This window comes from Corylus avellana, chromosome 2, assembly GCF_965113065.1.
Source record: "Corylus avellana chromosome 2, dhCorAvel1.hap1.2, whole genome shotgun sequence".
NCBI lineage: Eukaryota > Viridiplantae > Streptophyta > Magnoliopsida > Fagales > Betulaceae > Corylus > Corylus avellana.
Window position 1 is genome coordinate 41,869,986 of NC_142491.1, and position 13,997 is coordinate 41,883,982.

At 34.7% G+C, this 13,997-nt stretch overlaps 1 protein-coding gene and 1 pseudogene across 1 annotated transcript; both read right to left on the minus strand.

Moving 5' to 3' along the window:
- Window positions 1-1,016: 1,016 nt before the first annotated feature.
- On the minus strand, window positions 1,017-5,481 carry TT10 (Laccase/Diphenol oxidase family protein). The gene is made up of 6 exons (XM_059584036.2): window positions 5,386-5,481; window positions 4,888-5,039; window positions 4,566-4,810; window positions 4,352-4,480; window positions 1,974-2,918; window positions 1,017-1,231 (listed from the first exon to the last, which is right to left on the minus strand). Exons 1-6 carry the CDS (start codon window positions 5,479-5,481, stop codon window positions 1,101-1,103), a joined length of 1,698 nt encoding a protein of 565 aa, XP_059440019.2. The 3' UTR covers window positions 1,017-1,100.
- A 2,635-nt stretch (window positions 5,482-8,116) lies between these two features.
- Window positions 8,117-13,663, minus strand: LOC132167838 (ER lumen protein-retaining receptor B-like; annotated as a pseudogene).
- Between the last annotated feature and the right edge of the window lie 334 nt (window positions 13,664-13,997).

The following is a 13,997-nucleotide window of genomic DNA, read 5'->3' on the forward strand; positions in this document are numbered from 1 at the left end:
AAAGAGAGAATTTGAGAGGAGGTACAAGGGCAACAAGGGTGTTTTCTTTTTGGTGGTTTTTGGAGGAGCCAAAAACAAGTTATTAGAAGAAAAATGTGTTGCAGAGTGAGAGAAGAAAATAGAGATCAGTCGCCATCTCTTCCAACAAAAGAAGAGTTTGTACATCTGTCTTTTGTATTCTATTTTGGAAATAATCTCTCTTGTGTGATAGTGAGATTTGGGTGTATTGGGGCTTTGGGATCTGAGTAATTTTCTTTCTACTAATTTTGTACTCAATCTTTTGATAGTGAATTTTTTCCGGGTCGTCTCCGCCAGTGGATGTAGGCTTGTTAAGCCGAACCACTTAAATCTTTGTGTCGTGTGTGATTTGATTGCCTAATCTTTGTTATTTCGCATTCTTCTTATTTTTCGCATCTCACGGGTCTTGGGAAATAGGATTAATTTCCTAACACATCACTAATACACACCAAAGTTTCATGTCTTCAGGTCTTTCCAATGATATGTTTACAAGTCGCTTTGGCCAAGCCATGGGGCCTATTAGCCTCACGACACACATGGTTGTAGTTCCAGTTTGAGAAACACCGAAGCACAGTTCTCGTATCAGTCACAAGATGTCCATACCCGTGGGTGAATATCCATATTCCGCATGTAAAGTACTGTGAAATTAACCCACGCATTTTTAAGTTCAAGCAATAATGAATTATCTGGTCGTTGTTTCTTTGATGCCTTGCGGGAATCCATATCCAAATGACAAGGCAAGCTAGCATTCCACAAGATATAATCAGCTAATTTAGTATTTAAAATCTCAGTATATATGTTTAAAACTTATGATAGTTTATTAGAATCTGTGGTCCTGATAACTTGGATCGATCAGGCTTATTTATCACATATATATGCTGACGCTTATTTATTCCATCAAGTTGTGGCTAAAGCAACGTAAAGTAGTAATTGTGGGAATTATAACGCCACCAATTATTGTAGAAAACAGAAAGAACAATAGCATATATCCTCTTAAGTAAGTTCAATCCACAAATATTTTGCCATTCGATCGTCACCAATATTCATTGTCAGATCGAGGGGCCAGCAGGCAACAGCTTCGATCAACACGGTGGCATGTCCGGTGGTGGGGGGATGATATGCGCCTTTGGGCCTTTCCCATTTTTCACTACGAACGCCATGTCCATGCCCCATGTCATGTGCCTATCAAAATGGCAGTGCATAAACCAAACTCCTATATATTCACACAAAGCATAAACATTAATTAGCGTCATTCATGTAATTGTAATAATAGGTCCCCAAGAGATAGCTTAATCGGCTAGAGACCACGCCTTATGAAGCGAATGTCACTAGTTCGAATCCCCCCTCCCCCCATCTTGTGTGGACATGTCAAAAAAAAAAAAAAATAATAATAATAATAATAGGTTTAAGTTATAGAAAGAGTAAGGTAACTTCACTTTAGACTTCTGAATTACTATATGATTTAAGAAGCCCCTTAATTAAACTTCAAAATCTCTTAATTTAGACTCTGAACTTTCAATTGCAGTCAATTTGAATCCCTCTGTCAGATCTAGCCGTTAACTTCCCTGATTTACCCCTAAAAAGACCAAAATATCCCTGATTATTTATTTATTTATTTGAAATTAAGGGTAAATTTAAAATTTTATAAAAAAAATCATAGGTATAAACGTCATTGTCTCACTTTTAACTTCTAAAATCTGACGGAAGAGTTCAAATTGATTGCAATTGAAAGTCCAGGGTTCCAAATTCAGAGGTTTTGAAGTTTGAGAACTTCTCAAATCACTTGGTAATTGAGGGGCGTAAAGTGAAGTTACCCCCAACGAGTAATATTATTTAGTAGATTATTATAATTTATATATTTTATGATGTAAGCGAAAAAAATTAACATATATATATATATATATATATATATATATATATATATATATATATATAGTAATTGTAGTGCGACTAACCAGGATTGCTGGCCTTGAATCTAATGGTAGTCCAGCCGTTTAAAGGGACAGCAATGGTGTTCTGAAGAGGAGGGTCAACAAGATTATATCCCAAAGGGTCCTTGTCCTTGTCAAAGTTTCCAAGACCCGATCCAACAACGAAGAAACTAAATCCATGGAGATGCATTGGATGATCATTCCCACCCACCAAATTCGTGCCTTGAAAAACAATCTCTACGGTCGCGTTATAATCCAATATCTTCACCTTCGTCCCACGTTTCGGTGTCTCTAGGTACAACGGCAAGTCCTCCGCCGTGAAATTGAATATCAACGGCGGGAAGTCTGGAAAACGAGTCCCAAACACTCCATTGATGTGGTAATAATAAGCTTGCAATATATCGATGGAGGGGTTCACAAAGCTTATGTTGTTGATGCTAGTAGCTAATCGTGTCTTATTAGGCCCTTCACATGAATTGTTTGGACACGGGAACGTGTTGACGGAAATCGTGAAAAACATTTTTTTGGTTATGTTTGTTGGGACCTTAATGGGATGATTTTTGTCGGCTAAGCTTCGAAGGCTTCTGGTGAAACTAAGTTCGGCGTTGGTGTCGTTGTAGTAAGGAAGATAGGGTAAGGAAGGAGGTGAAGATGGTGTATAGTTTCCACTGTATTGAACAACAGCAGTGGTGGTTGTGTTATCGAAGGCAACCGCAGAGGGACCGGAGTAAACTCTAGCAGCCATGTAGTAGTGGTCAGGCTGCTCATTAGCTTTCAACAAAACGTCGAAGGTTTGGCCGGGGGATATTGCGACGTAGGATGTTTCTAATGGCTTGGTGTAGCTGCCATCTGTCCCGACCACAGTAAGGTTGTGTTTGGCGACAGCGAAAAAGAGAATTTCTTGCGCGGCAGCATTTACTAGGCGGAGTAGATATGTCTTGCCGACATCAACCTTAAGCTTGAATGTGTCTGCAAAAGGTGAATTACAATTTTAGAGGTGAGGATTGACTTCATTTCTTTTCTTTTTCGTATGGTTAACGAAATGGTGACTTTAATATTATTATTCTCATGATGGATCAAAGATTCAAACTTGAGCTACATGTGCGCTAGCAAATTAAACTGGACCAAACCATGTGTACGTTTGACCTATGACATTCATTGCCAATTGTAAATTCTTTCAGAAAAATTGTCTCATTTATGGGTGCTACTACTTACTAATTTAATTCATAGATCAATCATATCCTCTATAGAAAAATCTAAACTCTGAAGTAAACATTATTTGACTTGACAATAAAAATTACTAACAAAATTACTAAAAAGCCCATTATTCTCTTTTCTTTTTTTTTTCAACTTAATTAAAACAATATTAAAAAAAAAATTAAATTAAATGGGTGGCCAACCACCCACTGGGTGGGTGGTCGACCATCCATTTAATTTTTTATATTTTGTTTGTTTAGTCTGGGGTGGCTGCGGCCACCCCAGAAGCCAAATCTAGGGTGGCCAGGCCACCCCTAAAAAGCATCGATCGGGAGTGGCCTTAGCCACCCCGAAACGCCACGGGGTGGTCGCACCACCCCCGGAGCGCCTAGGGGACCACCACGATGGGATCTGGGGATGGTAGCGCCACCCCTCCACCCACTTTATTTTTCTTTTTTTTTTTCTATTATTATTTCTTTTATAAGATTGGAATAAAAAGGAAAAAAAAATATGGGTATTGTTTTGGAAAATGCAGTCAATTCCTTAGGAATAACTATTCCTCTCATTTTTTAGAGAAATGGCTATTCATGTGTGCAAGGGATTAGTGATTCCCACGGAATAATTATTTCTAAGAATAGGCCCTTACCAAACAAAGGAATGCATGGCTATTCCATAGGAATAACTTTTCCATTCTAAGGGTCTATTTCGCAAATCAAACGGGCCTTACTTTTTGTATTTGTATAAATACAAATAAATCTGTGAATTTTGTTTTTAACATTTTATTCATATATTTTATAGCTGACAAATCAATCCATTTACTTGATAAAGATCACCTTTAACTATAGAACAAAGAGGTGAGAGCTGGCTAATTAAGGACAATTTATAGTGCTTGAAAAAATCTCATGATTATTGATGTATGAAGACGAGGAAATAATTAAATAAAAGAAATCTAGCTAGTTAGCTCAAGGACAATGGTATAAGCTTATGAAAAATTAATAAACCAAACTTGAATATATATAGTCTTCTTCTTTTTTCTTCTGGGAAATTTATAAGCATTGTTTCCCGCGCGATTAGCAATCTACCTATCTCCTTCCTTCACTGGCAATATTTTTCCCATCTTTTCATTTTAGTTACTAATTAACTTCAATATTAATACTAATTTGTACAAAATATAAAAGAAATACTTAATTATAAATACGTTTGACCTGGTTTTGAGCAGGGATAAAGATCACCAGGTTGGCCATTGATACTAAAAGCATCAGAAACATTGGGGGCTCCTCCCGTTTGAAGAGCTTCATCATAAATCTCCAGTATATCTTTCTTCCACCATTCTCCTACAATACCAAATTAAATTGCCATTAATCATTTCCATTAAATTTGTACAGATTTCCATTGAGATCGAAGACTTTTTTATTATACCTAAGATGATGGGAACCTCTGCATGAGGAAGGGGGAAAGGATAGTTGGTTCCATGCTTAGGATATATGATTATAGCACCGTGAACGGTATCTCTCCACCACTTACTGTGGGCGTGCCACCATAGAGTCCCTTCCTCTATGGAAAATATAATCTTTTGGCGAAATCTACCGCCCGGTTGAATTGGGCATTGTGTGATATATTCAGGACCGTCCGACCACGGATACCTTGGCTGCCTTACTCCATGCCTGCAAAATTATTACTTACAAATAATATTGTCATATTATATTAAATTAACCAATTAATATAAGAAATGAATCATTACCAATGAATAGTTATGTTATGATTGCCCTTGTTATAAACATCAACAATGATTGTGTCTCCTTTGTGGACATGTAGTGTTGGTCCAGGAAACAGGCCATTAACTGTCAAGATGTTCTTTGTGCTGCACAGTCTCACGTATGGAGTTTCTTCTACCTACAATATTATAGATAACTCATAACCAAACATATCCATAGATTAATATGTGTACATGCAATTAAGACATATATATATATATATATATATATATATATATATATATATAAAATCATAAGTAATAGTTCATCTTGTGTCCAAAAAATTCGGTGACTTTTAAAATCATCATTTAATCAAAATTTAATAGTGATCAATCATTATAAGTTTAGTAGTGATTTTAAGAGCCACACAAGAAAGACTTCCATCTAGCATTATTCGGGTTTTTTACACCCCATTAATTCATCTCGATCATGAGGAAATTAGTAGCATATATATATATATATATATATGGATATTAGTTAATTACCACAAAGGTATGACGAACTGAAGCTAGGGATTGGATCGCTCCGACAAAGAGGATCCCTAAGACTTGGAAGATGAAAAGCTTGAGGATCAACCACATTCTTTCTTGTATGAATATTTGTAGTACTGAGTGTGAATTATGGATGTGATGAGAGCTAGTGGTGTACCATTAATTAGATGCATGCATGCTTAAATACACTGGCAACACCAGGAAAGCACGCATCTTCCCCTAAATTCAACTTTAATTACAATTTATATATATATATATATATATAAGTCTTTTTCGTCGACCCAAGTGGCCAAGTGTCTTGTTTCTAGCTATTTCAATTTACTAATTGTGTAGCTTTCCTGTCAAACACGTTACACGTGTTCGTAAAAGTCGACATGCATATAGTGCCATAAATCAATCTCGTAATCTCTAAGACAACTAATTGAAAATTGATTAGTAGGTATATATCTTTTCTTCTAAAGCATGATCAATTGACGATTGTTTATGTTTGAACTTATTATAGATTGGAATTATATAGACCATGGCCTCTAAATAATTTAGCATGTTGACCAACCGTGACACGATAAAGGTTGGGGCAATGACACGTATAATATTTCTAAAGGTCACCATTTCTCTACAAGACCAAAATTGCGATAAATTTATTGACAAAAACAAATAAATGAATTTTATTTTATGTCGGAAAGGTTGATGATAGAAGGACGCTTTTGATTGGTAGTTTTCTTAAGTTGAAATGTGCACTCAAAGGACTTGACCAACTAGTCTTTTTTATTATTATTATTTATTTTTTAAAATAAGGGTGCCATTGTATGTACTTTTTAAGAAGCAAACAACACAAAAGACAATTCATGATAAAAGGTTTGTTTGTTCTCTTAGGTTTTTTTTTTTTTTTAATTAAACAATGACGAGTGGGATCCCTGAGTGTTCCTACTTCCTACGAATTGGTCAATTGATCCCATCGTCGAGGGTATTAATAATACGATGTTGTTTCTTTTTGTTTTCTTGGTTTTCTTAGATGGGTTTATTTCCGTTTTAGTACACGCAATTAGGAAGTCAATACATATCTCTTATGTGGTCCAATAAATGCACATTTTTTCCTGAAATAAAACCCATACACGCATACATATATCAGACAAAGTTTTCCTCTAAATTGGGTCGGAGGAGTTTCCTTCAATCTAGTCTATAAAAGTGACATATGTCACTTTTTTTAATAACAAATGAGATGCACATGAGTTTACATATATGGTAGTCATATACATAAATTTCCAACTGATTTGTAATTTTTTTTTTAACAAACCAAACATGTATCCAATAACAACATGCGAGAATCACATTTGTTTTAATAGCATGTGTTTTCACATGCCTAAAAGACAACATGTCATTTTTAAAGGATGATTTGTAGGCTCTACAAATACACAAATCATTATGGACGTAAATTTTCTTCAAATTAGTCGGAAGGAAATAATCTTGCAACCCATTTAAAATAGTTCAAAGTATCTATAAACATTTAAAATTCACATGAAATTCTTAACACGTCATTAATAACAGCTTACTAACTTAGACTAAATTTGATGAGGGATGATAGACACCCAACTATTTTGTCCTACTTGTGTCCAACTTTTGCCTTCTTTTTTAATTTTTTTTTTTTAAAAAAATCAAAAATGAAAAAAATGTCTGAAGCAATAATATCCATTTTTGGTCCTTCTACTATTTGGTATTTTTTAAAAAAAATAAAAAATGGTATTTTTCTTCATAATAATGACATTTTTTATTTTTTTAAAAGTAATTTTTCTTCATAATAATGACATTTTTTTAATAATTTGGGCCTTTAACATTTTTCAAATTTAATGTGCATTTTAAATGTTTATAGACATTTTGCACTATTTTAAATAGGTTAGAAAATATTTCCTCCAAATTGGTTTAGAAAAAAATTATGTCCCATCATTATTGCTTGAAATTAAAAATTGCTTGGGTATCGTATCACACTTCACGTGCCAAATATCTGTATTTCCGCCTGGCCTATCCCATTCCCTTCTGAAATAGATCTTTAGTCCCTTGCAAGCTTTGAATCAATCTAACTATCCTTGGGCAACCAATGAGACCTTTCTTCCTTGCATGGTTAGAAGATCCAAGGCAAAAGTCATGATTAGTTGTTTGATTACGACACATGGTTGATTTCCTTGTTGATGTGTCGTACTCAAACAGTTTACTACATATTAGCACACAATTTGTCAGTCAAACCATACTTGTTTCTCTTGGTTACCGCCACAAGAAAAATTATCAGCATTGCGCGTTTAGCTACTTCTATAAATTATTAACTTCATTTCTTTTTTTGTGGATAATCATTCGAGAGAGATCTTTTTTTTAAAAAAAAAAAAAAAAAAGATTCATCATTCAAAATATTTAAAATAAAAATCTAAACAAAGGCGCACATACAGGAGGGTCATTACCCATTCCAACGCGAAATCATGAAAACGGTCGGAGCCCATCAGATTAACTTCCAACCATTTGGACGGAATTTCATTCACTGATTCCTCTCGCCCCCCCCCCCCCCATTTTGCTCATAGTTTAATGTATTTTTAGTAACAAATATAAAGCTGTCTGGAAACAAGTAAAAATATCACAAAAGGAAGAAAGAAGAAATGAAAAGTCTGTATCTAACAACCAGAGGTAACCTTTATTTTTCTGTCTGCGAAATTCTAACTCAAGAGGCCATGAAAGATCAACTTCAAGCAGGAAGCTTAAGCTTCTCACGGTTCTTCCAGCTGAACACAAACCAGACAAAGTTAGTTATTTGGAAAGCAAGCAACCTACAAAAAGCCAGTTTTTAGGTGTTTGTTTCTATCAAGTGTCATTTTCCAGCAGGGGGGAAAATCACATTTAACCTTTTTACTGAAGTTGCTACATTTTTCTCTAGACAGAAGGAAAACATGTCATGTTGTTGTAGCTTTTGATACTCATTCCAACAAACTTTTTTTCCCACAGGGAAACAAAGCCAGTGGTTACTGTAGAAACAAGTGAAGTGGGAAGGAGAGGAAAGGGAAAAAGTAGAATGTTGGCAAGTACCTCTTGATATAGTAGTAGAAAAAGTCAGCATAAAGAGCCGTCTGAACCAAGCCCGATATCCAAGCTGTGTATTTGACAAAAGTTCATTAAAAAATATTACTGTAAAATGAGCTGGTAATTAAAGTGCAAGCAAAGGCAAACTTACGTATCCAGCGATATTTGTGATTCTCCATGAAGAAACGGTAAACCCAATTGAGGATATACAGAGCTCAATAAGCACTACAAGATTATCAGACATGAATGTCACCACACAAAACCAGATTTCATGGCAACAACCAAAAAGAGCGTCAAGTGAACCATATCAATACACTCAAATCCTAGATGATTTCAGCTAATATTTGACGTATAAGTCAGCTGAAAGCTGCAAAGCATCATTAATTTAAAAAACAAATAGTAAAAACGAAAAAGGTTGTCCTTAACAAAAAAAAGAAACTACATCAATGGACATCTGGAAATTCCTCAAAAGAGAGAGTCAGTCCTCAAGCTTTGTACAAATATAGAGTATCGAAGGTAGGAGAACTAAAATTGCCCTCATTTCACCTATTCTATAGTAGTCTCCCCATACTTCAATTAAAGGAAAAAAAGATGCTCACATATACTTGAGTATTATGTAGTGGTCTCGCCATACTTCAAAAACAATATGTTAACATGTGGCACAGAACTTGTTGGATTAGTTCAGTTATCCATATTAGTGTGCACAAACTATGCAAAACATGATTGATTAGTTTAAAAAATCCATTTTATACTACCAAATTGTGTCGAAATACTAAGAAAAGTGCAAAATCATTTCCTGTGAAAATGGTGGTTACCAACCCCAAAGTGAAGTCATGACATATGAGGACAATGTAATGTACCACGTTGAGATTCTTAAAATGCATTTAATAGCTCTCTCTATTTCCCTATAAAAATTAAGAAATCTACTACTGCTTCATCAATGGAAATAGGATTTTCTCTATTTTAAATAAAATTGAGATGAGTCATTTCATGGTCAATATTTGCGAAAAAATCTCACAATGAAAGAGGTGATCAACAAACTCCCCACTTTTGTTACACATACACCACCAATTCACCACAACATCCTTCTTTTATAAGTTATCCAAAGTTAAATTTTCCCTAAGCGGAACACAAATATACTACTCAAACTATTTATGAAACTTGAGATACTATAAATTTCACCAATATAATCTTAATTTTTTGGGCAAAATCTCATGGTTTTTCAAATGCCCTGGAATTCTACATAACCACAAAAAGCACAGCAACCTCCCCCATAATGATTGTTGGCCATAACATTCAATTGATGTTCCCATAGGCTCATGAAAAATGAAGATGAGCCCATCTCACGTGACCAACATGAACATTGAGTGGTGGTCCAATCAAGAATTCTTTCACACTTTGGCCCAAATTCCTTCAGTCCTAAAGGGGATAGATATTTTGTCATTCACGAGAAACCTTTCATTAGGCCATTGGAACTTGACTTAGCCCGTAAAAGAGCGGGGAAAGATATTAAGCACATGTAATCAAAATTCTCAAGTTCTACCTAAGGGCCATAGAAAAAGAACACCAGCCTACAATCAACCTAACCAGAAAATTTATCTTTTAATTCCTCACTATATGTTTGGTTGACAAATGCATAGCTCAAAATCCTACCATTTTCCTTTTTGGAAAGATCTACATGCATAGCTTATTTGGTTACATCATGATCTCCCAATCCTTATTATGAAGAATAACTGTGTGTATGCAGAACCATATGTGTAGGCACACCCTAAAGTTGGAGATCTACATATGTGTAGACACACACTAAAGTTGGAGACATGCCCCTTACGATACAGTCAGACAATATGAAACATAGAGAGAGCACCAAAAACATGAAAATAGAAAACAAAAATTTGATAAGTAACATGAAAAAAGAAAAAATTGCTTTATGTACAATGAATAAATCCAAAGCAGAACGAAGAATAAATATGATTAAACTAAATTCCCTATGCATCAAGATCACTAGGACAGAAAGAATATATCCCAGCTTCTGCTAAAGAAAATAGGTGACATACCCAAGAAGAAATACATAGTCTCCAGTTAAGGTGTCAATGTTCCTTGACTTTTGTAGTAATACCAATTGCGGTAAGATTGCTACTGCTTCAAGGTATAGTGAAAATGTCCACAGAACCTTCAAATTGGGTCAACATTCCATCAGAAATTATATCAAATTGCAAATAAGTACAACATTACTTATCAAAAAAAAACTGATAGTTTCCTTTAATCAAGCACCAGAAAAGATTTCTAAAAAATAGAAATATTATTAATGATTAATGTTAGGGAGAGAGAATGCTATGCCATGTTATATTCTTCTAGAAGATAACTATGGTGAGGTGTCCCTGTACAACTGTCCCTACCAGCCATCTCTTTCCTGAATATTCTGTCATATTGTCATATTGTAAATGTATGATTCTCCTATATATATGGAATGACTGGAATGAGGGCCATGACACAAAGAAAGTTCTTCCTTTTCATAGAATCGTTTCCTATTGCATTAACAATTAGTAAAGACATGATAGACGTGTGATTATTATTAGTCTTTCATAAAATGATTGCTTGTGGCACTAAAACCAAACCCAACTTTGTGAAAGATGATTGTAAGTATCTTCTCTCCCTTGATGTGGTTGCAAAAGCTGGTTTTCACCTCTTATAAGGGCGAAGATCACAACCCTTTACAAGTGAGTAATTTCCACTCAAGTTCATAACGGTACAAGGATTCCTACTGAATTTTATTAGCACCTGCTTCCTTCCTATCTCTATTTGTATCAGTAATTGTTCATTACCCTGAAATTGTAACATTCTTTATGTTACCTCATGAAACCTGACTTATTTGTTGATATTTTTTAACTCGATATTAATATTCATTTTTTCAAGGATATTCCACAGACTAGAGATGAGCCATTCCAAGAAAAGATACACACACACACACACACACACACACACATTCTTGTATGTATTTGTACTTTCCTCTGTGTGTGTGCGTGTGTAATATGCATATGTACACTCATTCCAAGTATGTATGCATGTATGCATGTAAATGAATGGGAACATATTAGCCATTGTAATTCACATAACGGATCTTGTGCTTTCATCAAATTTTTATGGCATGCCTTGAAACTACAATTATATTGGTTGCTTTCTTTTAAACTATGTATGTGTGCTAAAATGAAATCAATTTGATCATTCCAATATATAAATTTGAACAAAATTTCTGAGGAGACACTTTTACTGACTGGAAAATATTATCCTCATGCTGGATGTCCTCCCCACAGCACTAAATCATTTGTATCAGTAAAATGTCTTTTCTGGCAACTTCTATAGATGCTGTGAATAAAGTTATTCTCTAACTTTCCAATGAAATCTCTAAAATTGTAAAGCAAATACTATGTTGCTCCAAGAAAAATTATCACTGCAATTTTTTAGTCGCTACAAGAAGAACTATAAAACTAAAATGCCATATTTCCAAAAACATGAAAGGTCAAACCCAAATTGTTGTCAGAGCACCATGTTTGACCTTAGTTCAAGGGTAGATTAAGTCTTGAACAATTATTTGTAGCACTTGTATCGAGTAATAATTTAATATGATTCTCTTTGGATGCGTTTATCTATAAAAAAATATAGTTAAGTAAAACAAAGACCAAAGTATTCCTTACCTCAATTACATGAAAAGAACGGTGGATCAAAAGAGCCAGTAGAACGGATAGCAGTATAAGAAAGTAATGTCTAAAGGTATCTTCACCCTTGCTGTATGTTTGCTTCACTACTTTGTGGTACCTCATATACCAGACAATACCAATCGAAGTTCCGAGAAAGACTAGCTTCATAGCCGTGTTATAGACAGAGTAGTACTTCGTGAACAAGTCTAGGTATCGAGTAAGAAAGACTATGACATACAGTTCTTGAGTCTTAAGCGAAATTCCTGGGGCAAGTAAAACTAATGTTAGCCTTACGAAAGGGTTAAAAATATTCATATGGTTACAAGCCAAAAAATTGATAAACTATGGATAAAAGAAGTATATGCATTGTTGCCTCTTGCTTGCTTTAAGGTACCACCCACTCTTGGAATCCCTTAACTGGGTTCCTCTAATTGAAGTGCAAAATGCAGCAGTGTAAGTTGCAAGTTGCTCATCTATTCCAAATCTTGTTTTCAGAAAGATTTACAACTATGCAACCTTATCTTCCACTCATTCATATACTAATCTCAATCCTGTTCCAAAAGGTTACCCAGATGCCAGATGATTTTCACCCAGCATAACATCCAAAGATTCACTGTATTATTCGTAACTCTGGGTGTTTAGTCAATAGTGAAAAAATCTATATAACTGTTACATTTTTATTCCAACAGAAGAATAGTAAATATACTTGTGTGTCTATCTGTCTGTCTGCGTGTTTGAAAAGTGCATTACTTATTGAAGAACTTCGCTTAAAAAAAGAAGGGTATTTGGAAATACAAAATTTCCTCTATCATTATTCAATTGAAGCAATATTTCATTGAGAAAAATAAGCAGTAATAAATACTAATAGCATAGAAAAACAGGAAGAACAATATGGAAATCAGGGAAAAGGGGATTTTATATGCAGTTCCATAAATTAACATCTGCAAAACTAGCGACACACTACCAATTAGAACAACAAAATGCTTTAGCCAAATTGTTACTTAGATCAAAGTTCCAAAAACACGTTAACAAACTGTTCTTTCTACAATCAGAAACACTGTTTAGGAAAGAAAAGAAAAAAAACCCCATTTTGAGAAATGAAAATTTAGAGAATTTGAGAAATAACTTTCTTTTATCAATATTGCAAATGAAAAGCTTTTTAAATGAACAACCATCAACTATCTATCACTTGTTATAGCTAAAATTAAAACTATATAAGCACCAAACAACAACAATATTGTTAATGAGAAAAAATAAAATAAAAATTGGTAGGTGAATAAATTTCACCAACCCAAAATTAAGTGAACAACTCAACACATAAATTATACAATGAAACAACAAGGAGCAACTCAGCCGCTCACAAATGCAAGCAAACGACTTGGGAGGAATAGGAAATTAAGCTGAAACATATATAGCATGAAGAGTATACCAGCACAAGATTTCATGGTGCGGATCTTAAGGAGCAGGACCACAATGCTGAGGAGGTGGGTCATGTCCCCTAACAATCTGAAAAGGTTCATGATTACTGCAGCCGCAACTCCTTCTTTCCCTTTCCTTTCTCTTCTTCTCCTTTATCTTGATTTCTTGTCTTTCCGTTTCTTTCTTCTTCATCTTTGTGGGGTTTTGAGTCTGCACGCGTGTCGTTGACACACCCTTCTTCCAAGTCGCGAAGTCTATTCCGTACTATTATTATATTTTCCGAGTCCAAAAACATGGATATGGATTATGGAAGACTACGACGTGAACGAGTTATGACCCGTTTAACCAGAACCAAGACAAACATATGTTGTGTTTCTTTTGCCCAGACAAAGATTATGTTTTTTTTTTTTTTGGCCAGACAGACAAAGATTATGT

What these genes read in the sequence shown, in the direction of transcription:
- TT10 (XM_059584036.2), bottom strand. Translation starts at nt 5,481, where the DNA reads ATGTGGTTGATCCTCAAGCTTTTCATCTTCCAAGTCTTAGGGATCCTC. An exon ending in CATAACATAACTATTCATTG is followed by an intron (nt 4,811 to 4,887) that starts GTAATGATTCAT and finishes ATAATTTTGCAG; the next exon opens with GCATGGAGTAAGGCAGCCAA. An exon ending in TTATCCCTGCTCAAAACCAG is followed by an intron (nt 2,919 to 4,351) that starts GTCAAACGTATT and finishes CACCTTTTGCAG; the next exon opens with ACACATTCAAGCTTAAGGTT.